The sequence below is a fragment of the Bolinopsis microptera genome, chromosome 6 (genome assembly GCF_026151205.1).
Source record: "Bolinopsis microptera isolate Bmic1 chromosome 6, MBARI_Bmic_1.0, whole genome shotgun sequence".
Lineage (NCBI taxonomy): Eukaryota > Metazoa > Ctenophora > Tentaculata > Lobata > Bolinopsidae > Bolinopsis > Bolinopsis microptera.
In genome coordinates, this window is record NC_087077.1 from 17,835,158 (window position 1) to 17,847,277 (window position 12,120).

At 36.3% G+C, this 12,120-nt stretch overlaps 3 protein-coding genes across 4 annotated transcripts in view; 1 reads left to right on the forward strand and 2 right to left on the reverse strand.

The window, feature by feature from the left end:
* Nucleotides 1-12,120, reverse strand: part of LOC134817643 (uncharacterized) — an 81,091-nt gene that overhangs the window by 29,575 nt on the left and 39,396 nt on the right. The window lies entirely within an intron of this gene.
* Nucleotides 1-12,120, reverse strand: part of LOC134817642 (guanine nucleotide-binding protein subunit alpha-12-like) — a 63,469-nt gene that overhangs the window by 11,944 nt on the left and 39,405 nt on the right. Inside the window, exons 5-6 of the mRNA XM_063826896.1 lie at nt 10,844-10,908; nt 8,964-9,074 (exon numbers count right to left, since the gene is read on the reverse strand). Of these exons, the coding sequence (XP_063682966.1) occupies nt 8,964-9,074; nt 10,844-10,908 (176 nt within the window). The remainder of the gene's footprint in view (nt 1-8,963; nt 9,075-10,843; nt 10,909-12,120) is intronic.
* LOC134817641 (T-complex protein 1 subunit zeta-like) overlaps nt 1-12,120 on the forward strand; it is a 61,206-nt gene that overhangs the window by 1,818 nt on the left and 47,268 nt on the right. The gene's annotated exons all lie outside the window — the stretch shown is intronic.

Consider the following 12,120-nt stretch of genomic DNA (forward strand, 5'->3'; position numbering starts at 1 on the left):
AGTCAACATTTTATGGTCAACAAAGGACATTTGAAGGGTCTTGATAAAAGTTATCAAGAAATGTTGTCATAAAAGTGGCTAAAAGGGCTATATTACTTGCTAGGCTGTTGAACAAGGCATCTATTAAAGTGAAAATTAACCACAATATGAACTTCAGATAATGGTTTGCTATCCAAATGAGTGTATATTTGTTTGCAAATCCATAATTGACCCCAAGTTCATGCATTATGATCAATGTGCAGCTATGGTGGTTAAAATGTCTCGAAAATACCCTATATTTGCACTAATTAACCATTTTTAGAGCACATATTAGCTTTATCACTTCGAGATGGCCAGGCCTACTCTCATGCTGTCTATATGTGATGATTAACTCTGAAAAACTAGGGACAACTGGGGAATGATCCCAGAACCTCGAGATTTCGCGTCTCTTGCTCTACCAATTGAGCTACTGACCCTGATTCTCAGAGCGAGATCACCACTCATATACAGCACAATTTCATGCTTTGTGTGGAATATCATTTATCAGTTATTTAGAATATATAATATATATATATTCTAAATAACTGACATATTAGCTTTGTAAAGCTATAGCTGGCCATGCTACATTATCTAGATATAACTACCTGCTCATTTATATGACCAGAAACATTGCTGAGTCCTATGTTGCGTCCATCATGGTTAATAAAGGTCTAAAATTGACCAAAATCAGTGTTTTTGGTCGTTTTAACCACCATACGGCCACACATTTTGTTGCATTATCTTTAAAATCACTTATTATCCTCCAGCTATCTCTCATAATCAAATATCAAAACAAAATAAGGCACTAAAAGTTCGGAGGTTGCTGAATAATGGTTAATTTGTGATGGCTTCTGTTGACCGAAAGTCCAAAATAAACATGTTTTAACCACATTGAGGCCACATCTAAGGTTTTATGGTATTGGGACCATAGTCAAAAGTTTTGGGCACCTGGATGGTCTCTTCTGCTTTTGGAATTATGGTGATAACTCAATGCTGTGCCATACCAGGTGGTTAAGTACGCGCTAGCGCGCGCGCACGCGTACAAACATGGTTTTTTTGATATACCACAGTTGGTGGTTAACTGTTCTACATCAAACCTTCACTAAAAGTATTGGGCACCATAGTGGTGACATAATATATAAAGAATTTAAGCCTAGACTAAATATGTTGGCCTACAGATGGTTAAGTACGCGCTAGCGCGCGCACGCGTACACTATAACATAAACAAATAAACCACTCCACAGACCACATTTATTAATTTTTTTAATTTCCTTCTTCAACTATGTGTCAATGAACCATTTTTGTTCAATAATGACCATCAATATTAACTGTAGTACTTATATCTTCACTGTAGTAAGGGTTTGGGTGTTAGAGGTATAAAAAATGTCCACTAACAAATCAGTCATTTTTCGACTACTTAACCACCTAACTCAGCACCAAAATGTTCTGAGATTTTTTTCGTTGCACTATCATGAAGCTATGACATTTTTGGACCTATGTAAATAATCAGATTACTAAAATTCATAATCTTTGATTTTTAAGGGGGGGTTAAATGCTTCAAATTGGTGTATTTCAAAGTTTCCCCAGATTTGCTGCTATTGCTGCATATTATTGCATAATTCGGCATAATCCGAACTTCACGCTGAACAGCACTTTGAACTCCCCAAAGTAGAGGATATTAATAGAATATTACAACATTGTAGTTGAGACTTAAGTGGGTTTTAAGGTTGGGCAATGGGCAAGGTGGGCGAGGTTCGATTAGAAGTACGAACCTTTTAAAACTACACCTTAACATAAAACTTGAATAATTTAAAAATAACTACATAAACACTTAACTAAAACACGATCTCTGATAGAAATCTGGTAAATTCTAAAGCTTAGATTTGGGATAACTCTAGTACTATGATTCATACACAATTCACATTCCAATTACTGAGAGATATTGGTAAACCCTGGTATTAATCACTTAAATTATCTCATAATCATCCCAACCTTGACGCCAGGACTCAGGTAATAATGGTGGTCCGAAATTAACAAAATGTCCACATTTGAGAACTATCTGCAGAGTGCATACCTCTATAAGAACTTGTGGCAACTTTGTAATCCGTTGATGGTCACTCAAATGTCACTTAATGGTCAGTTAAGGGTTATTTAAGACATAATGGTCAGTTAAGCGACCCTTAAGCGACGATCGACGGATACCCAACTTCCCGAACTTCTTGTATGTATATTTTATTTTCATTGACTTCGTTTTACGCACTTTTCATCATCCCAACTTGCCATCATTGATAACTCTTCATTACAATTATACACCTCTCATTGATTGCGGTCTACTGTTCGTTAAGATCTGGATCTAAGATCAGGCCACATATATAAAATCCACAGAGCACGACTGGTTTCTTGCGGTTTTACAGTGAGGACTTAGTATTACCTGACTTATATGATGTCTTGAAGCCAGAATATTGCACGAATGACCAAACAATATGATTAAACAATGTCACAATGTGAAGCAAGTGAAATCTCCCTGTAGTTATGTACTAGCAAAGTGAAATATCTCTTGGAATGTTTCAGTAATTTCAACAAAATTTTAGAAGCAATAAAAGAAGCGAACAGCAAGTGAAATACACTCAGTTTTTTATCACACGAATAATTCCTGATTTAGCACATAGAAAATATTTGATTTTGTACACAGGTTTCTTAAAGCGAGTTTCACATTTTAAAAACTGAGTGTATTACATTCCCCTCAGAATTGAGATTATATCTAGAACTATCTAAACAATTATAACGTGATAAAATGTATATAACATGAGCATGATACACGTGTACGACGTTCTAAATATATAATAATAACATGAGGTCATGATACAGATACAAGTACACACATGTACTACGCTGGTTGATCTAGATACATATCTAGGGTATATCTATACAGTATACAAGGGTTGGTACACACACATGTGTTTCAGATAGTGGGTAGTGTAAAGGCGTTACCAGGGAGATCTATCTGCTAGGAGCTTATCATTACTGTTTACTCGCACACAACATGTCTCTACTTACTATCAATATCAGGGAACACCCATTTGTGTGATCATATTAGTAGTTTGGGGCGGTTGGGAACGCAGCCTTTTTCATCAGTGCCTTTTTTTTCGGAATTTCTCGGAAATGGAGAAAATTTGGAAAATAATGTCATATTTGCTCCTTTCTCAATTTTTGCTATCTAGCAAAACTACGTACCTGACATGTCTCCTTCCTCTCCCCAAGGCCCAATGTTTTGAAAATGGTCAAGACCCCAATTTAAACTGAAAGTTATCAATGATCTGGTGACAATGATGGATCTAGAGACCTGATACATAACTTAACTGAAGTTGCACAGGTCGAGTAGTTTGTACCGTAATTACACTGTCAGATGGATTCTCTCCGCGTTATATTAGGAGAGCTTTAGTCGTTACAGTAGATCTTCTAGTGTTAATTGTATCAGAGATACATCAACATATCAATATCGCAAAATGTTGTTATATGTGTGGGTATATACTACATAATATATGAGCAGGAATGTTAATCTGGAATTCGAATCATGGTGTGTACGCCTTTATATAATATTTGGATACCAACTTATTTAGTGAATTGTACAAAGAATTTTTAAGGAGTGTTGAATTTAAATAATCTGACTCTACAACATTTACAACATTTTGGCAGCTCTGCGTTGCCAATATGTTATGGGGACCAGAGCTGAATATCATTTGGCACAACGAATTATGATATTTAAACACAAAAACCGCCGACTTCAATTTCATTAAAATCATGATTGAGAACGTTGATATTTAAAATATAAAATATTTTAAGAACAGAGAACAAGCGTAAAGTAGCGTAATATTTTATGCTGGGCCTGTAAGAATTTCCCAAATTAAAACAGCAGTTTGAAGCGGAAGACTAAAGAGCTGTTACCCGATAGTCGAAGGTGAGTGGGCCTGTAAACAGTCGTTATTTAAAGAGGTTATTCACCAATTGATAAATTAATTTATTAAATTAATTTTTGACTTAATGGATTTGAGGAGTTATTAAACAGTAAAATAAAATAACAGTATAAACATTTAAACAGTAAAATGGAATTTTACTGCTTGAATGAGTCTTTTATAAATGAGTCTTTTATAATTATAATACGGAATGTGTTTCAATATAATTTGATATAGTTAATTAAATCTAAGAGAAGTACGAAGACGAAGTTCCAGACTAGATGATGACTTTTATTTGTTGAAAATTCCTTACCACTAACGTCAGACGAACAGATGCTACATTTATGTTTTGTGGACCAAAAATTTGGAATGAACTACTCTACTCAGTGAGATCATTATCATCTGTAGAATGTTTTAAAAATGCCCTAGACATTTTATTTCCACCTAGCTTTTGATGATATTCCTAATGTTTGTCTATAATGTCTGAGCTGATATGAAAGTGCATAATTTTGGTAACTTCATACAGATAATTTTCCATAAAATCTGAACTGATAAAGAATTCCAAAATCTTGATATTTCAACACTAAGTCTCGCTTGAATGACTTAAATGTACATCTTTGTTGGGTTATATTTTAATGTCGAAGCGTGTAATAAATGTTAGAATTTATTTATTTATTTATTTTTTAAATCTCAACACTTATTTTACTTCGGACATTCCAACAGCCACATTGTAGCACAAGTGTAACCAGCCAATTACAGGAAGCCGAAGGATTCAATTATACATTAGACCTGTGACGGTTAAGGTAGTGTGTACCATACTTTCTTCGCCCGAGACTTTGCTGCAATGGGCAGCTCCTCATTTAATCCTGACACCCAATTTCTCGAGTATTCGGTTGAGTGGACCGGGGGGCTGCATAGACAACTTAGGATCCTTAGCTGAGCGTCGACAACGCTCAATCCACGGCTAGTGACAGAGTCGGGAATCGAACCTGGTACCTCGAGAAATGCGAGGCCGATTTACCAACTGAGCCACTAAGCCGTTAAATGGTAGAAGTTCGAAAATCTGGTTGGGTAAAAGCCAAAAGGTGATTGAAAATATAGCATTATAGCATTCCTGACATATTATATCATGTTGGAAATTGGAAAATACCAGCCTGTCTCTGAAACTGAGCTCCAGTTGCTCGGCAGTTAAGAAGTTAAACTAGTGGTTTTAGTGTCTCAACTACTTCTACAATTATAATTCTTTCCAGGAATTATATCCCCGAAAATTCGTGAACACTGGTAACCGATAATTTCCCGCAAGGGTCGTGCGTTTTGTATCCTAAGAAACAGCGCAAAATTCTCAGTCGAGAGTCTACATACAATCACGTGATATCACCGAGACGTGTCAAAATGTAGCTCTCGTCAATTTCGACCAATTAGCACTCACCTGTCACACAGAATGTTATACTTGATAATTTGTACAGTATTACAATTAGTATTCTTTGGTATTCCAAAGAGCATATAATTTAATAGTATTTCTACATAGCGTCAGGTAATATGCATGATTTTAGGAAGACATAGAGGGTTCTCATGTAACTTTTACCCTGGTTAAAACTAAGGAAGCCACTGAAGCGAAGGCCTGGTGAACAGCAGAGAAGTGTATAAAATTTCTGTAAAATTGCCAGGAAAAGAGTGTAATGAGTTTCGTTTGTACATTGAAAGATCAAAGCCGTGTTCGACACCGCATCGTGTTCAATTTGAACCCTGAGTAGAGGGGGTTCTCTGTTCTATTAGCTGCTCGCCCAACTAGTCAGTAGTGGCACATAGTAGCAGTTTAAAATTCTTAGTTTAAAAATGATAGACTGAGCAGCCCTGAAGCGATTTTCTTGTCAAGTGGGCAATTCCACGGTAAGGTTCCACTTGGTGAAAATGAAAAATGTTAAGATAGGCACCTAATTTTGGTTAAAATATGTTCATTAGACTCTTAACCTTACAGGTCAACAAAAGTTTTTTGTTTCATATTGCATTAACTTTTGATTTTTCTCATTCAAAGGAACACTACTCGGAAATGAAAAAAATCATTCAAATTTTCAAAGGGCCATAGTTTGGGTATGCAGGAATATTTCTCTATGAAATTCCATACACTTAAGCATAGGCATAAGAATGAGAGCCATGCAAAGTTTCAAAACCGTTACTCAAATAATTTTTCTAAAAAATTTCCACAAAGATGGTGTCGCATCCGTCACAAAATTAAGCAAAAAAGTTTTTTCAGAGCCACATAGTGCTATTTATATTCAAAAAACTACTGTAACCTATCTCTTCTGAAGGTAAGGGAGTACCGTAGAAATTATCAGGCTTGTATCTTTGAAGAAAAAATTTTTGGAAGGGGGGTCCCAACTTGTCGCGTCTGTCACATTTTTTTGAAAATGCTCCAAAAAATCTTTTAACAGACTTTAAATGCATTTTTGTTAAAGCTGAGACCGTTCTTAACAAAACGATGTTGTCAAATCGAAAAGTGGACAGAAAATGACTGAGTTATGTATAATTTTGTATATGCCCATATATGGGCGTACGGCTCACTTTTAGCCATTTTTATCCATATTTCCATTATTTTGACTAAAACCAAGACAAATTGAAGTCAAATAAGGTTTGACTATGTTGACTAGACTATCAAATAACATCATATGCAATTCAATAATTAAATTTACTGAGTTTTGCCATTTTATTTGCCTTAACCTTTTTCAGGGGTAAAAGGCACAAAAAATGGACTTTACCCTATTTTCGCATATTTTTGAAGTAAAAATTCAATATCTTCCACATTTTAAACACTAAAGTAATGAAACTTTTGGGAGATGGTCTCAACAGTGTGATGTGTTGAACAGAGATGAATGTTTTACCAGAGTTATAAATTTGTTCAAGTAGAGAAATAATTGCTGCCCCTAGATTTATCCCCTTGCGTATGCCCAAAATGGACGATTTTGGCTATTGCAGACCTCGTGGAAGTACTAGCGGCCTAAAAATTGGCATAAATATAGAATGAAGGTCACTGAACAAGATAAAAGTGTCAAATAGAAGATTTGGAGAAATTGAAAAAAAACGTGTGTCCGTCACAGTCACGTCCGTCACAATTTGAAAATGGCGCCACGCAAACAAAAACTGAGCAATCTCCAAAAAAATGGTATCTCAGAAATCCCTAAACCTTTTTCTATCACTGCATGTCCAAATTAGAGATAATAGATAACGTTTTGAGATAGATTTGGGTACCTTCTGAGTAGACACCCAAAAAAGTGTCATATTTAAGTCGCGTCCGTCACAGGGGTGCTATCTCAGAAAGTAATAATGGTAGGGGTCTGAAATTTTCACACAACCTATAGAAAGGTTAAATGTGGACTAATAAATAGTTTAAGCTGATAAAGAAGCAACATCCTGAGTACAACATTCGTTTGAACTTTAAAAAATGGCATAATCGTGGTGTCCGTCACGGTGGAATTGCCCAAGTGTTAAGTAGCTGCCAAAATTGTAATATTAAAAAGCGATGGATTGAACAGAGTTCATTATCTCATCTGCAAATGATATGGTGAGTACTTAGTACTGACGTCACCTGCTGACATAATCCTCTGGTGATTTCAATTCAATATCCCAGATAAGATCTTATAACAACCTGCCCAAGAGATATCAGGAGATATCAGGAGGGGGCCATTTTTTTTCACCATTTTTCACCATTTGATCACCCCCCCCCCCCCCCCCCCCCCCCCGGGAGATAAAAGAAGATATTACTATCCTTTATCCCACGACCCACTTACAAGATCTTTCATCTCAAACCGTTAAATATAATCATATGCTTGATTTTGTGATTGTTGACCGTAATTTAATGTTAACCGTGTTTAAAACATAGATAAACCAAATGTTTGGTTTTTCAAAGCTTACTTTTTTATTTACTTTAAGTTTAGGTGACATTCTGTCGATAAAAGGCAGTGCCCGTTGCATCATGTCAGAACTACAAGTCAGAATTTGATTTAACCAAAAATTTGATTTGACATTTTCCATTTAACACTCATTTACCGAGCAGAATCTCAAGATTCATCCATCATCCCGATATTAACAGTAGGGATTATTTTGCACTTTAGGCACTTGACAGATGGCTTCAGATTAATTTAAGCAGTTTTGAGGTTATTCAGTTTTCATCCGAAATTGAAACGTTAATCGGGCACAGCTTAGCACCCTATTAAACAGGATCTAATCGAGATCAGAACAGCTCCCAATTTGTACAATTCAATCTGATCTTTTTACAGGCGTTTAAATGGATCACGCACACAGAGTGGCTCCAAAAATCTTATACATATTACAATTTTTTACTTTAGATCTTTAAATTTCAATCAAGCGTGAACGCCTTCTTTCAGGAGCTGATTAAATTGTGGCCAACCAGATTTCGATTCAGCTGAATGGAATAAGAGAGCTAATACGTACAGGAGAATTACGTAAATTCACTATTCAGTCTAGGATTGCCGGGCTGAAACTTTAAATCGTGACGTTTTAACTGGTGGTAATGCCATTTCTAGGGATATTTTCATTTGAAATACCATAATATAATGTATTGTTGGAATAACCATTAGATGGCATAATTTCAAAATAAAATGAAACCAGATGGAGGGAGTAAGATGGAAAAATCAAAGCATTCAAAAATGTTTGGAAACCGACCGAGTCTATGCCTATTGTTAGAAGGATCAGAAGGCGGGGCGCGGGCGGTACCAGCATTGTAGTATTACTATAATGTACATTATAGTAATACTATAATATTTATAGTAAGAGTAATGGTACACAATTTACTGATTCACGTATAGCAATTTAAAGCCTTGCGTAGTGGAAAGTTCTGAAGACCACACTAGTGTACTGAACGTTGAGAAAAAATATCCTAATTAAACGTTTTTTTTTTCCTTCTAATTAATTACGATTATTTTACCCCATTTGACGTTTACATCAAGTTCATTTACAAAGGGCGAAGAAACTTACCAGCTGCAGTTCACGACGTCTTGAGAAGACTTCTTTAATTGTAACATCGTGCCACAATTTTCTAGTCAACTGGTAATACTCGGACTCGAATATTTTGGCATCCAATTCCGTCTGAAAAGTAACAAGTCAAAGTTTGGGAATAAAGTTCGAGTTCGAGAAGCTGTGTTTTATGACAAGATCTATCACCCCATGACAATGGTAAAAAACCAAACCCCAGAATTGCTGTCACGTGGCAGAACAAATACAGACCATTTGCATTAGTGTAACCAGTTTTGACGCATGATATTTTCCTAATCTTTCTTTTCCGAGTGTTTTACACGCGGCCGTAACAATAGAAGTACACCGATTAGTTTTCTTAGAGCTAAGATGTGCTGTGTGCACAATGAGCTTTCTTGTGGAGTTCGTGGCTCAAAAACGTTATTGCTCTTTTGTTTATAAAGTTAATGTATTTCATTAAGCGGGGTAAAGCAGTTTCAGAGGTACCTGGTACAAGTGGGGAGTATTACAAGTTTGAGGTAGCCAAATCGTGCGATTTATAGATCATGTAAGGCCGGGCGTGAGCTTTCAAATCTTTGATTTAAATATCATGATATGATAAGCTGTGCTGGTTAGACTTTTCATGGCTAAGTCACGAGTGTGTCTCACGGTAATACACTGTCTCGAAAGGAGCAGAGAATTTACGGGTTTATATAACTCAAGTGCACCAGCAGTCAGCACAAGCGAGCACCTAGTTCATTAATATCATTTGCTTTGAAGATAAAAATAGAATGTCTCACGCTGGATCTTATTCCAGTATAGTATAATTAATCAAGTTTACAGTAGTTACCTCATCCAATATGTTATATAAGCGTTGTCAACCCAGCCCCACCCATTTTCCAAAAACATTCAAATTATTCTAGTACGACATCACAAGTAATTAGTTGAACACCACACTGCACTGTGTCAGAGATAGTGCTGCAGAATTTGGACCTGATTGCGAGGAACACATTGTGCAACACTGTGCGCAACATTGTGCAACATGATGAATACATTCTAAATGGACCCCAGTAGTAAAATTAGCAAATTTGGTAAGTACCGACAAGGATATCATGTAAGCCTGTTCTAACACTAATTGCCCGAGCATGTACCTCCCAAATGTGGTGGCAGTGTCCAAGAAGCCCGACTGGCGGGGGGGGGGGATCATACAGTCAGTACCGTACGTGACGTTTGGGGGTGGGTCATTATTTTCCCAGAAAAACAGTTAAAAACCGATTTTGCCTCAAATTTCAATTTTGGGGATGGGTTTTGAGGATTTTTTGAGTTTTTTGGGTTTTTATGAAATTTTTTCCTGTTTTTGTAACTTTTTAATTTGTATCTAATTCGACTACATTGAAAACAAAACCCCTACTAAATAGTGGGTATAATTTGCCCATTTCCCAATGTTTAATGAGCTGTTTAAAGCAATTTATGGGTGGGTATCTTATTTTATTTAATTAGGGGTAGACAGCTTCAACAACTTTGAGTAAGGGTTAGAGTTCTACAGACTGTTTTACAACGAATGAAGAGAAGGGGGAGGGCTGTAAAATGTAAGTACCTTAGCGCTGTAGTACGGTTCTACAGACTGTTTTACAACGAATGGAGAAAAGGGGGAGGGCTGTAAAATGTAAGTACCTTAGCGCTGTAGTACGGTTCTACAGACTGTTTTACAACGAATGGAGAAAAGGGGGAGGGCTGTAAAATGTAAGTACCTTAGCGCTGTAGTACGGTTCTACAGACTGTTTTACAACGAATGGAGAAAAGGGGAGGGCTGTAAAATGTAAGTACCTTAGCGCTGTAGTAGGGTTAGGGTTCTACAGACTGTTTTACAACGAATGGAGAAAAGGGCTGTAAAATGTAAGTACCTTAGCGCTGTAGTCCATTAACAGTTGGCTAGCATCCTCTAGATCCTCGTCTCTCCAGGGGATATCTGCAAATACAATACATTATTAAACTCGACCAATAATTAACAACATCTCATATTATGTAATCGGTAAAATGTGTTTAAAACCATTCAATTATATGTTTTCATCTGCCACAGGACAGTTAAGAAAAGTTGGAGCCACGTCCAGCCGTCCACATGTATTAAAACACGTACAACCCATCATTTAAAATATGCACAGCCACTCTCCACCAAACGTTCACTTAACCTTAACTTATGTTTAACACGGACTTGTCACAGCACGGGACACAATAATAACGTTCTAAGTATAGCAGACACCTGTTAAACACACATATCTCTCCAGCCAGAGCTACTAGGCACTATATAAAGTACACAACGAATCAGCTTGTACAATACTACAACATGAACAGATATATAATTTGTACAACATTACACACTGAGATCTCATAATATAAAGTTACGTTGTTGTTTTGCAACACACGACCAAACAGTGTGTACAATATTACATATTCTGTCAAGTTATGTACATGTGCACACTGAGTATATGCGTGTCAAATACGGCGTGCGTAATTCGACGACACTTACAACGTTCTAGAGAGAACTAGAAGTACTCGAGGATTTTCTTAATGTTGTTGAGAATAGGGGCCCCGCGACGGTTTACGAGTTTATCACAATCTCGATACAATTACAAATCACTTATTGCAACTAAGGTGTTATTTAAAGTATGATATAATATGTATGCAGTATGAATAAAACGTTTATCTCAAATTTGGGAATAAAACAGTAGCGTCTAGTAGGAAGCATCACGTCGACACACGAAGTAAAACAAGGCAAATAAATGTTTGAAACTAAGTAAAAATAATCGACATTTCGGCACTTATTAGCCTTAAACTTTCTATTTTGGAAAGTACTAGTATAGGTATTAAGTTACTGTATCAATTATTTTTATGAATCATTATATATTTCTAAGGATTCTAATGGCCATGTCATTCACAGTTCACACTGCAGTAGCCTAGTTGGTATCCGGTACGGAGATATACTCTGATCTATAGAGGCGTTTTACTTTGCAAACTAATTCATCGTGCGTTATATAACACACATTGTCAACAATTCAAAACACTACAGACTTTCGGACACATACGAGTTAAATCAAATTCTTATGTCTGAATCTTAGTGCTTTATATTTGATTTTGTATATAGCATGATTCACTGTTACAATTTCACAAAGGCAACATTCTA